This window comes from Asterias amurensis, chromosome 17, assembly GCF_032118995.1.
Source record: "Asterias amurensis chromosome 17, ASM3211899v1".
NCBI lineage: Eukaryota > Metazoa > Echinodermata > Asteroidea > Forcipulatida > Asteriidae > Asterias > Asterias amurensis.
Genome location: NC_092664.1, coordinates 9,993,473 through 10,007,495, shown reverse-complemented (window position 1 = coordinate 10,007,495; position 14,023 = coordinate 9,993,473). Strand labels below are relative to the sequence as shown.

General features: G+C 37.5%; 1 protein-coding gene across 1 annotated transcript in view; it reads left to right on the top strand.

The window, feature by feature from the left end:
• Nucleotides 1–10,646, top strand: part of LOC139949922 (gamma-aminobutyric acid type B receptor subunit 2-like) — a 45,774-nt gene extending 35,128 nt beyond the window's left edge. The window contains exons 9-18 of the mRNA XM_071948498.1: nt 876–939; nt 2,310–2,402; nt 2,813–2,963; nt 4,046–4,178; nt 5,209–5,316; nt 5,973–6,095; nt 7,153–7,336; nt 8,445–8,593; nt 9,199–9,360; nt 10,542–10,646. Of these exons, the coding sequence (XP_071804599.1) occupies nt 876–939; nt 2,310–2,402; nt 2,813–2,963; nt 4,046–4,178; nt 5,209–5,316; nt 5,973–6,095; nt 7,153–7,336; nt 8,445–8,593; nt 9,199–9,360; nt 10,542–10,646 (1,272 nt within the window). The remainder of the gene's footprint in view (nt 1–875; nt 940–2,309; nt 2,403–2,812; nt 2,964–4,045; nt 4,179–5,208; nt 5,317–5,972; nt 6,096–7,152; nt 7,337–8,444; nt 8,594–9,198; nt 9,361–10,541) is intronic.
• The last annotated feature ends 3,377 nt before the right edge of the window (nt 10,647–14,023 follow it).

Genomic DNA, 14,023 nt, shown 5'->3' with positions numbered 1-14,023 from the left:
AGCACTTATCTCTAAAGCTATATTTTTTAAAAGTGGCTATTAACACTTTCAAGAAAAGCTTCTTGTTTTTTTTTTTTTTAGAACGAGATCTTTTTAATAAAGGTTTTCTTGGTTGAATTCGGCAAACTGGCAGTCAATTTCATTTTCATGCGTTCGAATTTAAGCTGTTGTGCTTCTCCATACAGTTACTGCGTTTCAAATTCAGAATTCGGCCATTCAATTTCGTTTTGAGTCGAGACAAATTCCTTTAGCACTCAGTTCAATTTAGCGTATAGACATTCTTTTTCGTGACACACACGCACCAAGAAGCGTCTGCGAATGTGAATGCTGCTTTGATGAATTGCTAAATTGAATGATTATTTTGTTAAATCGAATGACGCAACATTACATTTGACTAATCCTAAAACGAAATCGAATTACCCTTTTCAGTAGCATTCGATTTCGCGCGAAATAGAATAGCTTGACGGTTAAATTGGCTGCTCATTTTCCGAAATTGGCCGAGAAAACCTATATTAGGCTCTGCATTTTTTCTGTGTTTTCTAGTTATTCATTTGTTTAACTTAAAGGATTTGGGTACTTTTTCAAAATGTCAATAGATTTAATTTAACCTTACGGGGTATGAAAATTATGATAGTGGAAAGCTTCCTTTCAAATCTTACTTACTGAGGTGCTGTTGTTTTTGAGGAATGAGTAAAACAATGTCATGAAAATACGTTTGTAAATGATTAAAATAATATTCGTCTCATGAGACGAAAATTATTTTCATGACAATGTTTTACTCATTTCCCCAAAAACTACAGCACCTCAGCACGTAATATTTTCAGGGAAGTTTTCATAGACCCTTTAAACCATTGGGACTGCCTTTTACCCTACAGGGGCCCGTCAAATTTACATCAACCGGAGACAGGCTTGGATTCCTCCAGCTCAGGCAAATACAAGGTGAAGTAGACTTGATCATTTAAAGGCACTGGACACCTTTGTTAATTTTGTCAAAAACCAGTAGGCTCTATTCTCACTTCGTGTATCCAATATACATAAACAACTCTGTGAAAATTTCGACTCTATCGGTCATCGAGTTTGCAAGAGAATAACATAAATTTAAAAACAAAACTTGTTGCACACATTGTTCTGATTTCAGATGCCTTATATTCAAAAACAAAAAAAAAGTGTCCAGTGCCTTTAAATATTGTTTGTTGTTCGTTCAAGTTGAAGTAAAATTTGTTTTTAATGATTTGTTGTTTAATAATATGATTTGTTGATTTGTTACTTTACTGACGTTGGCTACATTTCACAAATCTGTAACATAAGACATAATAATCTTAACAACAAACTTGATGTTGTCGCTTTTAGCCACAGGATAAGAGACTTGGTTTGTACAAGTCTTGTGGGAATCCTACTGGGGAAGGTCAAATAATTAATATGGAAATTGTGAAAGAATCAACATTTGGAGACGCCACGGAAGGAAGAAATGTCAGACATCGAATTCGATACAACTCTGTCTGTTTTTGTAGTTTAATGATTTGTTACGGTTGTTTGTCAGTTTTGTAGTTTTATGATTTGTTTACGGTTGTTTGTACCTCACTGTGTAATATGATTTTGAAATAAAGGTAATTTCTCACTAAAATAGCTAGAAGTCTTTTATTCCTATCTGGAAGCACAACAATTCGTCCAACAAGGGTGTTTTTTTTTTGTCAACATTTTCTCATAACTCCGATGACCAATTGAGCTCAAATTTTCACAGGTTTGTTATTTTATGCATAATATGTTGAGATACACCAAGCGAGAACAATGGTCTTTGACAAATACCAATACTGTACCTTCCCTTTAAACCGTGTAAGTTAAATGGAAATCTGTGGACTTTTGTCCTTGTTCTCTCCACTGGAAGAGTGTAATAGAATTTGTTTCCCTGGAGCCAATTTCATAGAGCTGCTTATATTAAGCAAAAAAAATTGCTTAAGCACGAAAATAGCTCGCTTATTTTACACCTGTAACTGGTTAAAATTTCATGCCATATACATTGCTTGTGACTGGTATTTAGCTGTTGTTTACTTAGCATAACAAGGAGTCTTGGCCGGTAATCTATTTTTACTACGCAAGGATTTTTTCGATTAAGCAACATTTTGTGCTTAAGCAGCTCTATGAAATTGGGCCCTCGTCTGTCCGTTTTACTTTTCTTTACGATTGCCAATAGAGCAAACTCGTTGACTTTTTCCCGTGTTGGAAAATACAAATAGTAACGCGCAGGACTTATGTTGAATTTCAAATGATAGTGTATTGATTCGTATAAGCATTGGACTGTGTATTTGCAGATGGTATAGACGTCCCAGTGGGAGTTGTGGATACCATTAGTGGAACGGGGGATCGTCTCATCTGGGAGGGATACCAGCCAATCGTTTGGCAAGGTGAAATTTTTGTGAGAGATTTTTTTTCTTAACGTTAATTGTATCTATTATCTTATTTTGTTGTTTATTATTGTTTACAATAATATTGTTTTATTAAACTTAATTATTTCATCACCAATTCCATGAGGTGGCGAAACGGTATAAATTGTTGACGCTTGTAATTTTGCCAACAATTCATTGTTTATTGTTTGAATTGATTTCATCACTCGTCACCGATTTCAAGAAATGACGAGTCTGAAATTGAACAAATTCTTGCGGTCCCATTTTTATTTACAATTTTAATGACCTCACTGGTAATACTCACCCTACGAAGTATGATCGACGACTGACTATTTGATTACATTTTGCGTTTTATGCGAACCTTTATACGGCCGAATTTGTCAAAAATCTTTACCTATATGTTTTAACAGGTGGGGCGCCACCTATTGACTTTATGATCGAGAAGGAAGATCGGCAAACGATACAGCTACCAGTATTCATAACCGGCACAATCTTTTCTGTGATTGGAATGTCGCTTGCAGTCTGCTTTTTGGTATTCAACGTTAAGTTCAGGAAAATACGGTAGGACTACAGGTTGAACTCACATCTAAAGAGTTTGTTGTTTATAATTTACTTGAAAAAAATAGTTGTTATTGTTTGACATTTTTTTTTATCGGTTGTTTAACAATTTGTTTCACGATAGGTAGCCTTGACATGCTGAACTGAGAAACAATTTATTGGTCCTTATTTTATCCAACATGACATTCCTTAAACTGAAATGCCATGCCTTTTATGTTGCTTTATTTTGTTCCACAATGTCCTAAATTGTTGGGATACTACGACAATAAGGCCATAGGCAAAACCAAAAGGTTTTACTTTTAAACATCATTATAGCCGATAAGGACAGCGGCCGATTTCACGAAACGCTAGGATTAATCCTAACTCGAGTTTAATAGGACGAGTAACCCGTCCTAACTTAGAATGGGTTCAATTCGTCGTACACATTTGGATACGGAACTGAACTCGTCCTAAGTCCTAAGATTAATCCTAAGTTAGGAACAGTTTGGTGAAATCGACGGCAGGAGACTGAAAATAGTTTTAACAAAACGCCTCTCGCTAGTTACATCCGATAAAGTTCACCGCTGTACTTTCTCCGATGGGCGTAGTATGAAAATCTTTGTATATCAGACCGGAGGATTTTAGAGTGTACTCGCTCGTACAACCATATGATTATCTCACAACTTAAGTCATATAAAAAAATGAGAAAACAGACATCACTCATGTGCCCGGAAAGTCATCATTGTTCGTTCAGAATGTCTCAATGGAATATAAGCGCGCGTACAACTAAAACAAAAACCAAATTGTTGTCTCACCAATTATGTTCACTGATGTCTATGATATTGTCACATGCTATCTATAAACGAGGTGCTCTACCCATAATACACATAATAATTTCAATATTTTTGCGCCTAATTGTTGGGCGGGTAAGCTGAAACGTTCTTAACAATATGTTACACAATATGTTACATCGAAAAGTAATGTGTTAAGCTATGTTGCTGTGTTTGAAGTAGATGGTAAACAGAGAGTTGGGAGTGTTGACTACTGTTTCGTCCAGTGTGAATAAAATATGTTATAAACTTCTATCTTGATTTATCGTTACACAGCGTTATAAAGATGTCGAGTCCCAACATCAACAATGTGATGTTAGTGGGAGGGATTCTTGCCTACATATCAATTATCTTCCTAGGCATCGATACCAACATCACCTCCAAGGAAATATTCGTATGGATGTGCAAGGTAGGTCATTACTCGCGCTTAAAGTTATTTGTGTACACTTTCGGTACAGAAAAAAAAGTTCACAGATTTACAAATAACTTACAGGGTTTACAGAAGGTAATGGTGAAACTCTTCTCTTGAAATATTATTCCATGAAATGCTTTACTTTTTGAGAAAACATTAAAAGAATGTCAATTCTCGATAGCGAGAATTACGAATTTCTTTTGAACACATGTCATGACACGAAGAAACGTGCGGAAACAAGGCTGGGTTTTCCCGTTATGACTCCGATGACCGATTGAGCCTAAATTTTCACAGGTTCGTTATATGTATCAGTTGTGATACACGAAGTGTGGGCCTTGGACAACACTGTTTACCGAAAGTGTCCAATGGCTTTAAAGTGTTTGGAAACTTGTTGTAAGACACAAAACACAATGTCCACAGATTTACATGATAATGATGGTAGAAAGCTTCTTTTAAAATATTACTTGCTGAGGTGCCATACTTTTTTATTTTTTGTTTTTAGTAAAACAGTTTCACAAAGAAATGTTCGTCTTTAAAATTGGGACGAAAACCATTTTACCGGCAAACGTAATTACCGATAGTATAAAATACCAATACTCTATACGTTGACGTTGTATACCGTATACGTTTAAATTGTTCGTGGAATGGTTTCACTCATTTTCCCAAAATCTGTACAGGACCTCTGTCTAAGTGGCATGTAAAGGGAAGCTTGCTACCACCATTATCTTTCAACCGTGTTAATTAAATATCAATCTTTGGACGATGTACCCAGCATAAACTTATAATCATGAACCAGTTTAGAGGTTTTGTATCATGTAACTGCTGGTTGTTAGAACATTCATCGACCGACACTAGCTTCAAATTGACGAAACAGACAGGGTTGTATAGCAATTTAAACAAAGGATGTCCAAGTCATGTTAGATGCTAACTTGGTTTACAAATATTGAGCATAACAAATTCATCATCAAATCAAAGTCATAATACACTAACTTTTATATTGTTCTGTTTTTTCTTCTTCTATGTACAGGCCAAGACGTGGTTTCTTGCTATCGGTTTTTCTATGGCATTTGGCTCGATGTTCAGTAAGACATGGCGAGTGCACAAGATATTCACCCATTCAACGAAGATGAAAATGGTAAAGTGTGAATGTTGCATTTATGTTGGAGTTTGTTATGTTATTGGAAACAGCGAAATGAAAATTGTTTCGAGTTATTTGTGTATTACTCTACGCATGCCTCTTCTGATTGAGAAAGATGATGATTTATTGCGGGTCTCTTTTTTTTCTAGATTGAAACACAATCAATTCAGCTTTACAATGTCATCAAGATAAACAATTTAAAAAACGTCTGATACAAACTACACAAGAGAACAGCCGCAATAAAAACACTAAAGTGTATAGCACAAGTTGTTGTATTTTACAGTCAATTTGAACTCAATTGGTCGTCAATTGGTCGTCGTTAATAACGGAAGAAAAATACCCTTGCCACACGAAGTTGTTTGCTTTCAGATGCTTGATTTCGAGAACTCGCGCGTGAGGTTTCGAAATCAATTCAAATATTTTATTGAGAAATTACTTATTTTTCAAAAACTACGTCACAGAGGGAGCCGTTTCTCACAATGTCTTAACTATCAACGGCTCTCCATTGCTCTTTACCAAGTAAGTTTGTTTTTTCAGTTATTTTGAGTAGTTAACAATCGTGTCCATTGTCAATCACCGAATGTATGCATAATGTTACGGATAAGATGGGTGTTTTGCAGAGTATAACAATAGTTTTCTTTATTGATAAACAGAGGGTGAGGGATCAGTGGCTGCTCATCAGCGTGGCGGTTCTCATCACACTGGATGCTGCGATCCTGATTCTATGGGAGATCATTGATCCAATAACAGTAACGGAACAACACGGAACCAAAGTTGTGAGTATGAATTGCTTTCCAAGTTGAAAGTAGTAAATTGTTGAATATAGCAGCCAGAGATAGTTGTAATTTTGTTTAAAGACAGTGGACACTATTGGTTATTGTCAAAGACTAGTCTTCACAGTGGGTGTATCTCAACATATCCATAACATAACAAACCTGTGAAAATTTCAGCTCAATCGGTCGTCGAAGTTGTGAGATAATAATGAAAGAAGAAAAACAACCTTGTCACACGAAGTTGTGTGCTTTGTGATGCTTGATTTTGAGACTTCAAATTATAAACTTGAGGTCTCGAAATCAAATTCATGGTAAATTACTTCTTTCTCAAAAACTACTCCACTTCAGAGGGAGCCGTTTCTCACAATGCTTTATACTACCAATCTTTTCCCATTACTTCTTTCTCAAAAACTACTCCACTTCAGAGGGAGCCGTTTCTCACAATGCTTTATACTACCAATCTTTTCCCATTACTACCAAGTAAGGTTTTATGATGATAATTATTTTGAGTAATTACCAATAGTGTCCACTGCCTTTAACTGTTTACAATCAAATTTTACTATTATCAAAAGTTACTAAATAATCCATGTTAACCCCCCCCCCCCCAAAAAAAAAAAAAAAAAAAAAAAAAAAAGTTTGCTTAAAGGTACTGGGTACATTTTGGTAATTGGCAATGACTAGTTTTCACCTTTGGTGTATCCCAGCAACAACTCAATTGGTTAGCAAAGTTGCAAGAGAATAATGTTCCTTAAAACAACATTGAAACACATATATTTGGTATTGTCAAAGACCAGTACTCTCATCACCAAAAGCATTACCAAAGTATGATTCTTTACGTTTAATTTCATAACGAAACAACCATGACAATAATGTGTCGAATCTTTGTCTATAACACTGAAACATTTCGTCAGCCATTGTACGAAACTGTTCACATTTTTTGGTCTATAGACTTTCCGTTAAGGAACGTTTAAGATAAATATTAAATCATAAACAAAAACGATGTACGAATATTTTCATCACTCAGAAAATCAATTTCCCAATAAAACAAAATTGCCTCCAGATTGATGAGGACAATGACGACATCGTGTACACCCCAATTCGTACGACGTGTGAATCAATCCATCAGATCTACTGGATTGGAGCCTTCTACATCATCGATGGTCTACTTCTAGTATTTGGAGCTTTCTTAGCCTGGGAGACCCGTAAGGTATCCATCCCTGCGCTCAATGATTCCAAGTATATAGGTAAGTGTAACACACTGAACATAAAATTGTTATGTACAACAGCCGCCAAGAGGTGGCGCCCTTGTCGTAACATGCAAAGCTTTAAAGACAGGTCATGGGTCCTAACTAAAACACATCCAGAGTTCAGTCCAGAATTACACAGTTTCTCACACAGTTTTTGATATAATCTGCCCAGCCTCTTTACAGGAAGACCGTCCGCTCGTTCTTGTCATCGCTATACTTAGTAAAATTGTATGTCGGGCCTTCCGTTACACGTAGTTTAAACTGTGTCCTATATTGCCCTGGTTTTGGCATTAGTGCCCTTCCAGCCAATCTGGTCCACTAGATTGGGAGCTTCACGTCATCAATGGCCTACTTCTAGTATTTGAAGCTTTCTTAGCCTGGGAGACCAGAAAAAGTACCAACCTCTGCACTCAATGACTCAAAGTTTTATGTGAGAACATAAACAAATTCATTTTACAGCACAAAGCGCCATCTCGGAGGTCGGCTTTACAGCCTATGTTACAAAACTAATGCACATTCTAAACAAAAACATTTAGTATATTGGCTGAAGCTACCTTGATATCTAGGTTACTACGAAAGTGACATGGTTCCAAATGTCTTTTTATACGCAAAAATCCGATCTGTATTACCTTACTTTCTGAGTTAACTTTCCCGGACAAACTCTTGGTGGCGCACGTTAATATGTAGACTCATCCTATAACATCGCGTGTTAAATAATATGATGGGTTCGATTGGCGTGGACATCTAGATGCAACCCCCCCCCCCCCCGTTCCATCGACAGGAACTATGAGAACACCAACTTTCCAAGCATTATAAGCTTGCTTAAATTGCAACATACAAACTGATAATTAAACAAATGTATAAAAAAAAACATCCGTACCAAGAGACCGACACTAAACGCATACCTTATGTTTAAAAAGTCGTTGCTTTATGGTGAAAGTGCGTGTTAACCGTTTTCGATAATATGCACTGGATCAGACCAGAGTCTGGCAAGCCAAAGAATTCCAACAATGAAAGCAACGCTATCTCGAATTTACATGGGTTCGGACATCTCGATTTTAGATTTGGTTTAATATGTGTCATAATGTTGTTACTTTCTTTCCAGGCATCTGTGTATACAACGTCCTGATTCTATCGTTTATCTGTGCTCCGGTATCATTCGTTCTAGAAGAGCGCAACGTTAACTATGTCCTGGTGGCGACTACAATCTGGCTTGCAACAACACTTACACTGTGTGTTGTATTCATACCAAAGGTAAGGTACAGGTTTTTCTCCAAACGGAAACCAGTTACATTGCCCCTTAAAAACGTCCCCATTTAAGCCGCTCAAAAAAGTCGCCCTGCAGTGTCACATCCAATAGCAAAGTCATCCTACCTAAGTCGGCCATGCAAAGTTGCCCCTGAACGTAACCTCCTAGCAAAATCACCCCATCAAAGTCGACCCAACAATGTCGCCCCTGGAATATCACCTCCAAGAAAAGTTACCCCTACAAAGTCGACCAAACATAGTCGCCCCTGCATGTCACCTTCTAGCAAAGTCACCCCAACAAAGTCGGCCAAATAAAGCCAAACCCCATGCAAAGTGCAGTGACATGATATCCTAACAAGGAACAACCCATACGTTATTGAGGGGGAGGGGGGGGTCTTCAATCGACCAGAGTCTTGTGAGAAAGGGGCAGGACAAAACTCTGACAGAAGTGTGGCAATTGTAATGGTAGATGAAAGCAAAAGGCACAACTTAAGCAAACAAACACTTTCACCTACATTAAAGTAGTCCAATTATTGGACATTGCAAAACAAACCACTAAGTCTATAAGTCTATAGGGTAAACAAACGGACTTTTTTCTTTACTGGATCCAGATTAAAATGCGCAACGAGGTTCAGCCAGCCAGAAATCAACTCGTCACGACGACGCAGCCGAGCACGATTCTCACGGGAGAGCATTCCAAAATGGACTCCCAGACTGAAGTACAGCACCTCCGTAAGGAATTACTACGCTACAGAAGTAACTGCAGGTGTTCGGTAAGATGTCATCAACTATTATTGGGCAATTGTCAATCGGGATGTAATAAAACAAAGGTTTTCAACTTATTTATAATTATTTTCTTATGCATGTTCGCCCCAAACAAGACTTAATGCATAGCTTCGTAAGGGGCTTAAGAACTTTTGTTTTCGTTTGAAAATAACGCAGGGGAGCTAAACGTGTGAATTGATATTCCTATATGTACTAGACTTGATTTCAAGTCTGAGAATGGGGTTATTCCTCCGCATCAGCCACGCAGAATTCCCCCACGCAGAATTCCCCGCAGATTTGCTATCACACGCTCTAACTTGCAATCAGGGCGCTATTTCATGCTATAATGTGTTGGCTATCGGTAGACTAAATGCAACGACCACAGGCTTGTACACGTTATACCACTAATAATAATAATCAAAGTGGTCCCAAACTTTGTCCGTTACGTGCACAATTTTGTCTTGCATTCGTGCGATTTGTTTCACTTCTTGCAAGTAGCCACGGAATATTATCCCTAAACTTGGTTACATGTGTTGTTATTGATGCATTTTGTTCAATGATGTCAGCAAATTAATGGCCGTTGGTTACCTTAGTGCAGTTAGGCCGTGTCCGAATTGGCGACTTCGGCTACAGCTACGGCTAGGGCGCGCGCGTCTGCCTATTCTTCACCACTGACAGACGAGCTGATCTAGCCGTAGCTGTAGCCAAAGTCGCCAATTCGGACACGGCCTTAGTTGCCACGAGAAATAGGTTGCCATTGCAATTCAAGTCCACATTCATTATTCTCAATTACAACGTATACAACATTTTAAATAGATACGCAAAATCACAGGCACAGAGGATGGAGGGAAAAAACCCAATGTAAACCATATTAATGAAGCAAGCAGGAGGCTCTCAGATTAAGCGCCTAAATAGACACACAACAAGGAGACAAAACAAACAGGTAACAAGAAAACATGTGGGGTTGGTTGCTATAAGAGAAAGACAACTAGCAGTGCTGAAAAAAATAGGCTGATGACGTAACGTAGGACTGCCACACAATAATATGGGAGAGAAGAAATCTTTGCCTTTAGATCGTGTCTCGATCTAGTCAAATAAACCTTAAAGCAAGGAGGAAGGCTCAAAGGTGAACAATACACGGTTTGTGATAGCTCTACTTACGCTGCTGTTTGTTTGGTTCCTTTTGTAGACACCACTTGGAGGAAATGAGCCAAGCTTCGTCCAAAGCACGTCCGCATGGGGGAATACAGAACACTCAGACGTAGGCGTGGCTCCAGCTGGTGTGAAGAAATAAAACAACTCAACGTAAATGTAAATTCCGGTAGTTATTTATTCGTCATTTATTTCGTTAATGGCCTGTGTCTAATTTCATAGAGGTGCTTATAAGCACGAAAGGTAGCTAAGCACAACAAAATGATGCTTACCAGAATAAGGTTACCAGTCAATGAATGTCACATGTACAATCTGTGACTGGTATCCTGCTTATTTTTGCTAAGCAGAAATGTTTTAAGCATTACTTTCTGTCCAATGAGCAGCTCTAAGAAATTGGGTCCTGACGTTTCGATCCTAGCAGAGACTTTCTCGAAGGCTGAATGACAAACAAACATCGAAACGTCCGGCCGTTAACTATTTTTGTTGCGTTTTTACCATAGGTCCTTTTGGTCGGTTAGTGGTTTGCACCAATTAATTATATCGTCTCCTTTATTTATTTCATGACGGTTTTGCTACATTTTGGGCCGTTATAAACTGCATTTTTGAGAAAGAGGTGTATCAATGTCAGTCAAGTCAACATTTATTTTATACTACTCTTCTCAAGAAATAACTCAAAATATTACATAGATAAGCAAAATATAAAGCACAGGAGATGGAGGGAAATTAGTTATTCTCTGTAAACCAACATAAAGTGAGTATGAGCCAAGGCTGGTAGAAGACAGCCTAGACAGACAAACTACAAACAGTGAGACAAGACAAGACAAACATGTATTTCATGACGGATTTGCTCAAATAGACAATTCAATTTGGGCTGTTATATAAACTGCACCTTTGCTTCCCCAGTCTTCCCCGGAGCATTAACAAGTAAACCAGCTCCTACTGAGTTCATCATGACACGGCATTTATCAGTTAAGCTCCATTGAAAGGGAAATCGATCATATCCAGTGCACTAATAAACAGCAAGAGAAAAGGGGTTGGTGCAAAAACAAATTGGCTGTTTCTAAATCGATTTTGTTTTTTTCAGTTCAAAGTGGTGTGGAAGGCACTGTACACGTTTGGTAATTGTTAAGGACAAGTGTTCTCAGTTGGTGTATCTCAACATATGCATACAGTAACAAACCTGTGACCATTAATTTTGTGCTCATTTGGTCATCGAAGTTGCGAGAAGTCTTTTTATTTTAGTGAGAAATTATCTCTTTCTCAAAAACTTCAACACTTCAGAGGGAGTCGTTTCCCAGAATGTGTTATACTATCAGCAGCTGCTCAATACTCAGTAGGATTTCAATCTTGCATGGTGGAGATAAGATATAGAAGAGTTTGCAGTAACACCATGTAATAACAATCTCTAAATGAGTTGGGGTGGTTCTGAAAAGAACCGTTGGGCTAACTCGACGTTTCGATCAGTATGCTCTGATCGTCTTCTGGAGAACGTTGGGCTAACGTCGAGTTAACCCAACGGTTCTTTTCAGAACCAACTCATTTAGAGATTGTTATTACATGGTGTTACCGCAAACTCTTCTATGCTCAATACTCGTTACCAATTCAGTTTTTAAGTTTAATATTTGTTTTGAGTAATTACCTTACGTGTACCTTCCCTTTAACTTGTTATTTTACGTATATGTATGATACACCGAGTGAAAAGACTGATCTTTGACAATATTACCAAAGGCGTCCAGTGACTTACAAAATGTTGCCCATTACCACTACTGCTTGTGGTTTATTCGGGCAGCACAACAGTGCCTTAGCAAATTATTCTTACCAGGGCCAGATTTCACAAAGCCTGTAAGCGTACAAACTTACTAAGCATATTGCTTAAAGGCAGTGGACACTATTGGTAAGTACTCAAAATATTTATTAGCATAAAACCTTACTTGGTGACAAGTAATGGGGAGCTGTTGATAGTATAAAATATTGTGAGAAACGGCTCCCTCTGAAGTGCCATAGTTTTCGAGAAAGAAGTAATTTTCCACGAATTTTATTTCGAGACCTCAGGTTTAGAACTTGAGGTCTCGAAATCAACCATCTAAACGCACACAACTTCATGTGACAAGGGTATTTTTTCTTTCATTATTATCTCGCAAGTTCGATGACCGATTGAGCTCAAATTTTCACAGGTTTGTTATTTTATGCATATGTTGCGATACACCAACTGTGAAGGCTAGTCTTTGACAATTACCAGTAGTGTCCACTGCCTTTAACAAAAAAAAGGGTTTACGCGTCAAACTAGCATAACAGTTTCAAATGCTGCAACTGGTACCCCACTCAATTCTTGCTTCGAACATTTATTCATGAAAAAAAAATATTAATATATAATATATAAAAACGGAAACAATGTTGGGCTATTATGAAAAATGGTCCTGTTGATGGTATGAACACATCTGATTATAAAACTATCACCAATGCTTAGTCATCTGGTGACTCGAATGTTCAGTCATCTAACTCAGGAGTAAATTATCATTGAAAAGCAAAACAAATCTCAAGAGGACACTCATAAACAAACCATATACAAAACAAAAACAATTAGAAACATAGGTCCGCATCATTTGATTTTAAATTGTTTCGAGTAGTTTCACATTATTCCACTGATTTGTCATCCAAGCCAGACATCTGCAATAACAACATGATAAATTATCGTCTAGGTGAGTTGTATGTTGTAATAACATTACTCTCGACTACAATACACGAATCATACTCCAATGGTGCACCAATGGAAAGTCAATGTATACCTTTTATTGTTGGAACCGTCCGTTTGTTTTATCCCATAGGCATATGCATTTTATATCTTACAAAACAACTAATGACAATTATTTTATGTTCCAAAGGGTCGCGTTGTTGAGATATCACCGAGATTCCAGAGCGAATAGTTTCCCCGCAGGAATAATAATTTCCATATAAAAACAACATTTGAGAAACATTACTGGCAGTAACGCTTCTCAGTTTCAAACGATGGGGCATGAAAACTGTATCGTTGTACATATCCATACTACTACAGAGTGGATGTTTCTCAATTTCTTTTTTTTTTTTTTTTTTTACTATAGGTTTTCTCGGTCGAATTCGGCAAATGAGCAGCCAATTTCATTTTCATGCGTTCAAATTAAAGCTGTTTTGCCTTTCCAGTTGTTGCTGCGTTTCAAATTCAGAATTCGGCCATTCAATTTCGTTTTGAGTCGAGTCAAATTCATTTGGCACTCTGTTCAATTTAGCGTATAGACATTCTTTTTCGTGACACACACGCTTCAAGAAGCGACTGCGAATTTGAATGCTGCTTTGATGAATTGTTAAATTGAATGTTTAATTTGTTAAATCGAATGACGCATCATTACATTTGACTAATCATAAAACGAAATCGAATGACTCTTTTCAGTAGCATTTGATTTCGCGCGAAATAGAATAGCTTGATGGTTAAATTGGCTGCTCTTTTTCCGAAATTGGCCGAGAAACCACTGGAAACGAAATTAC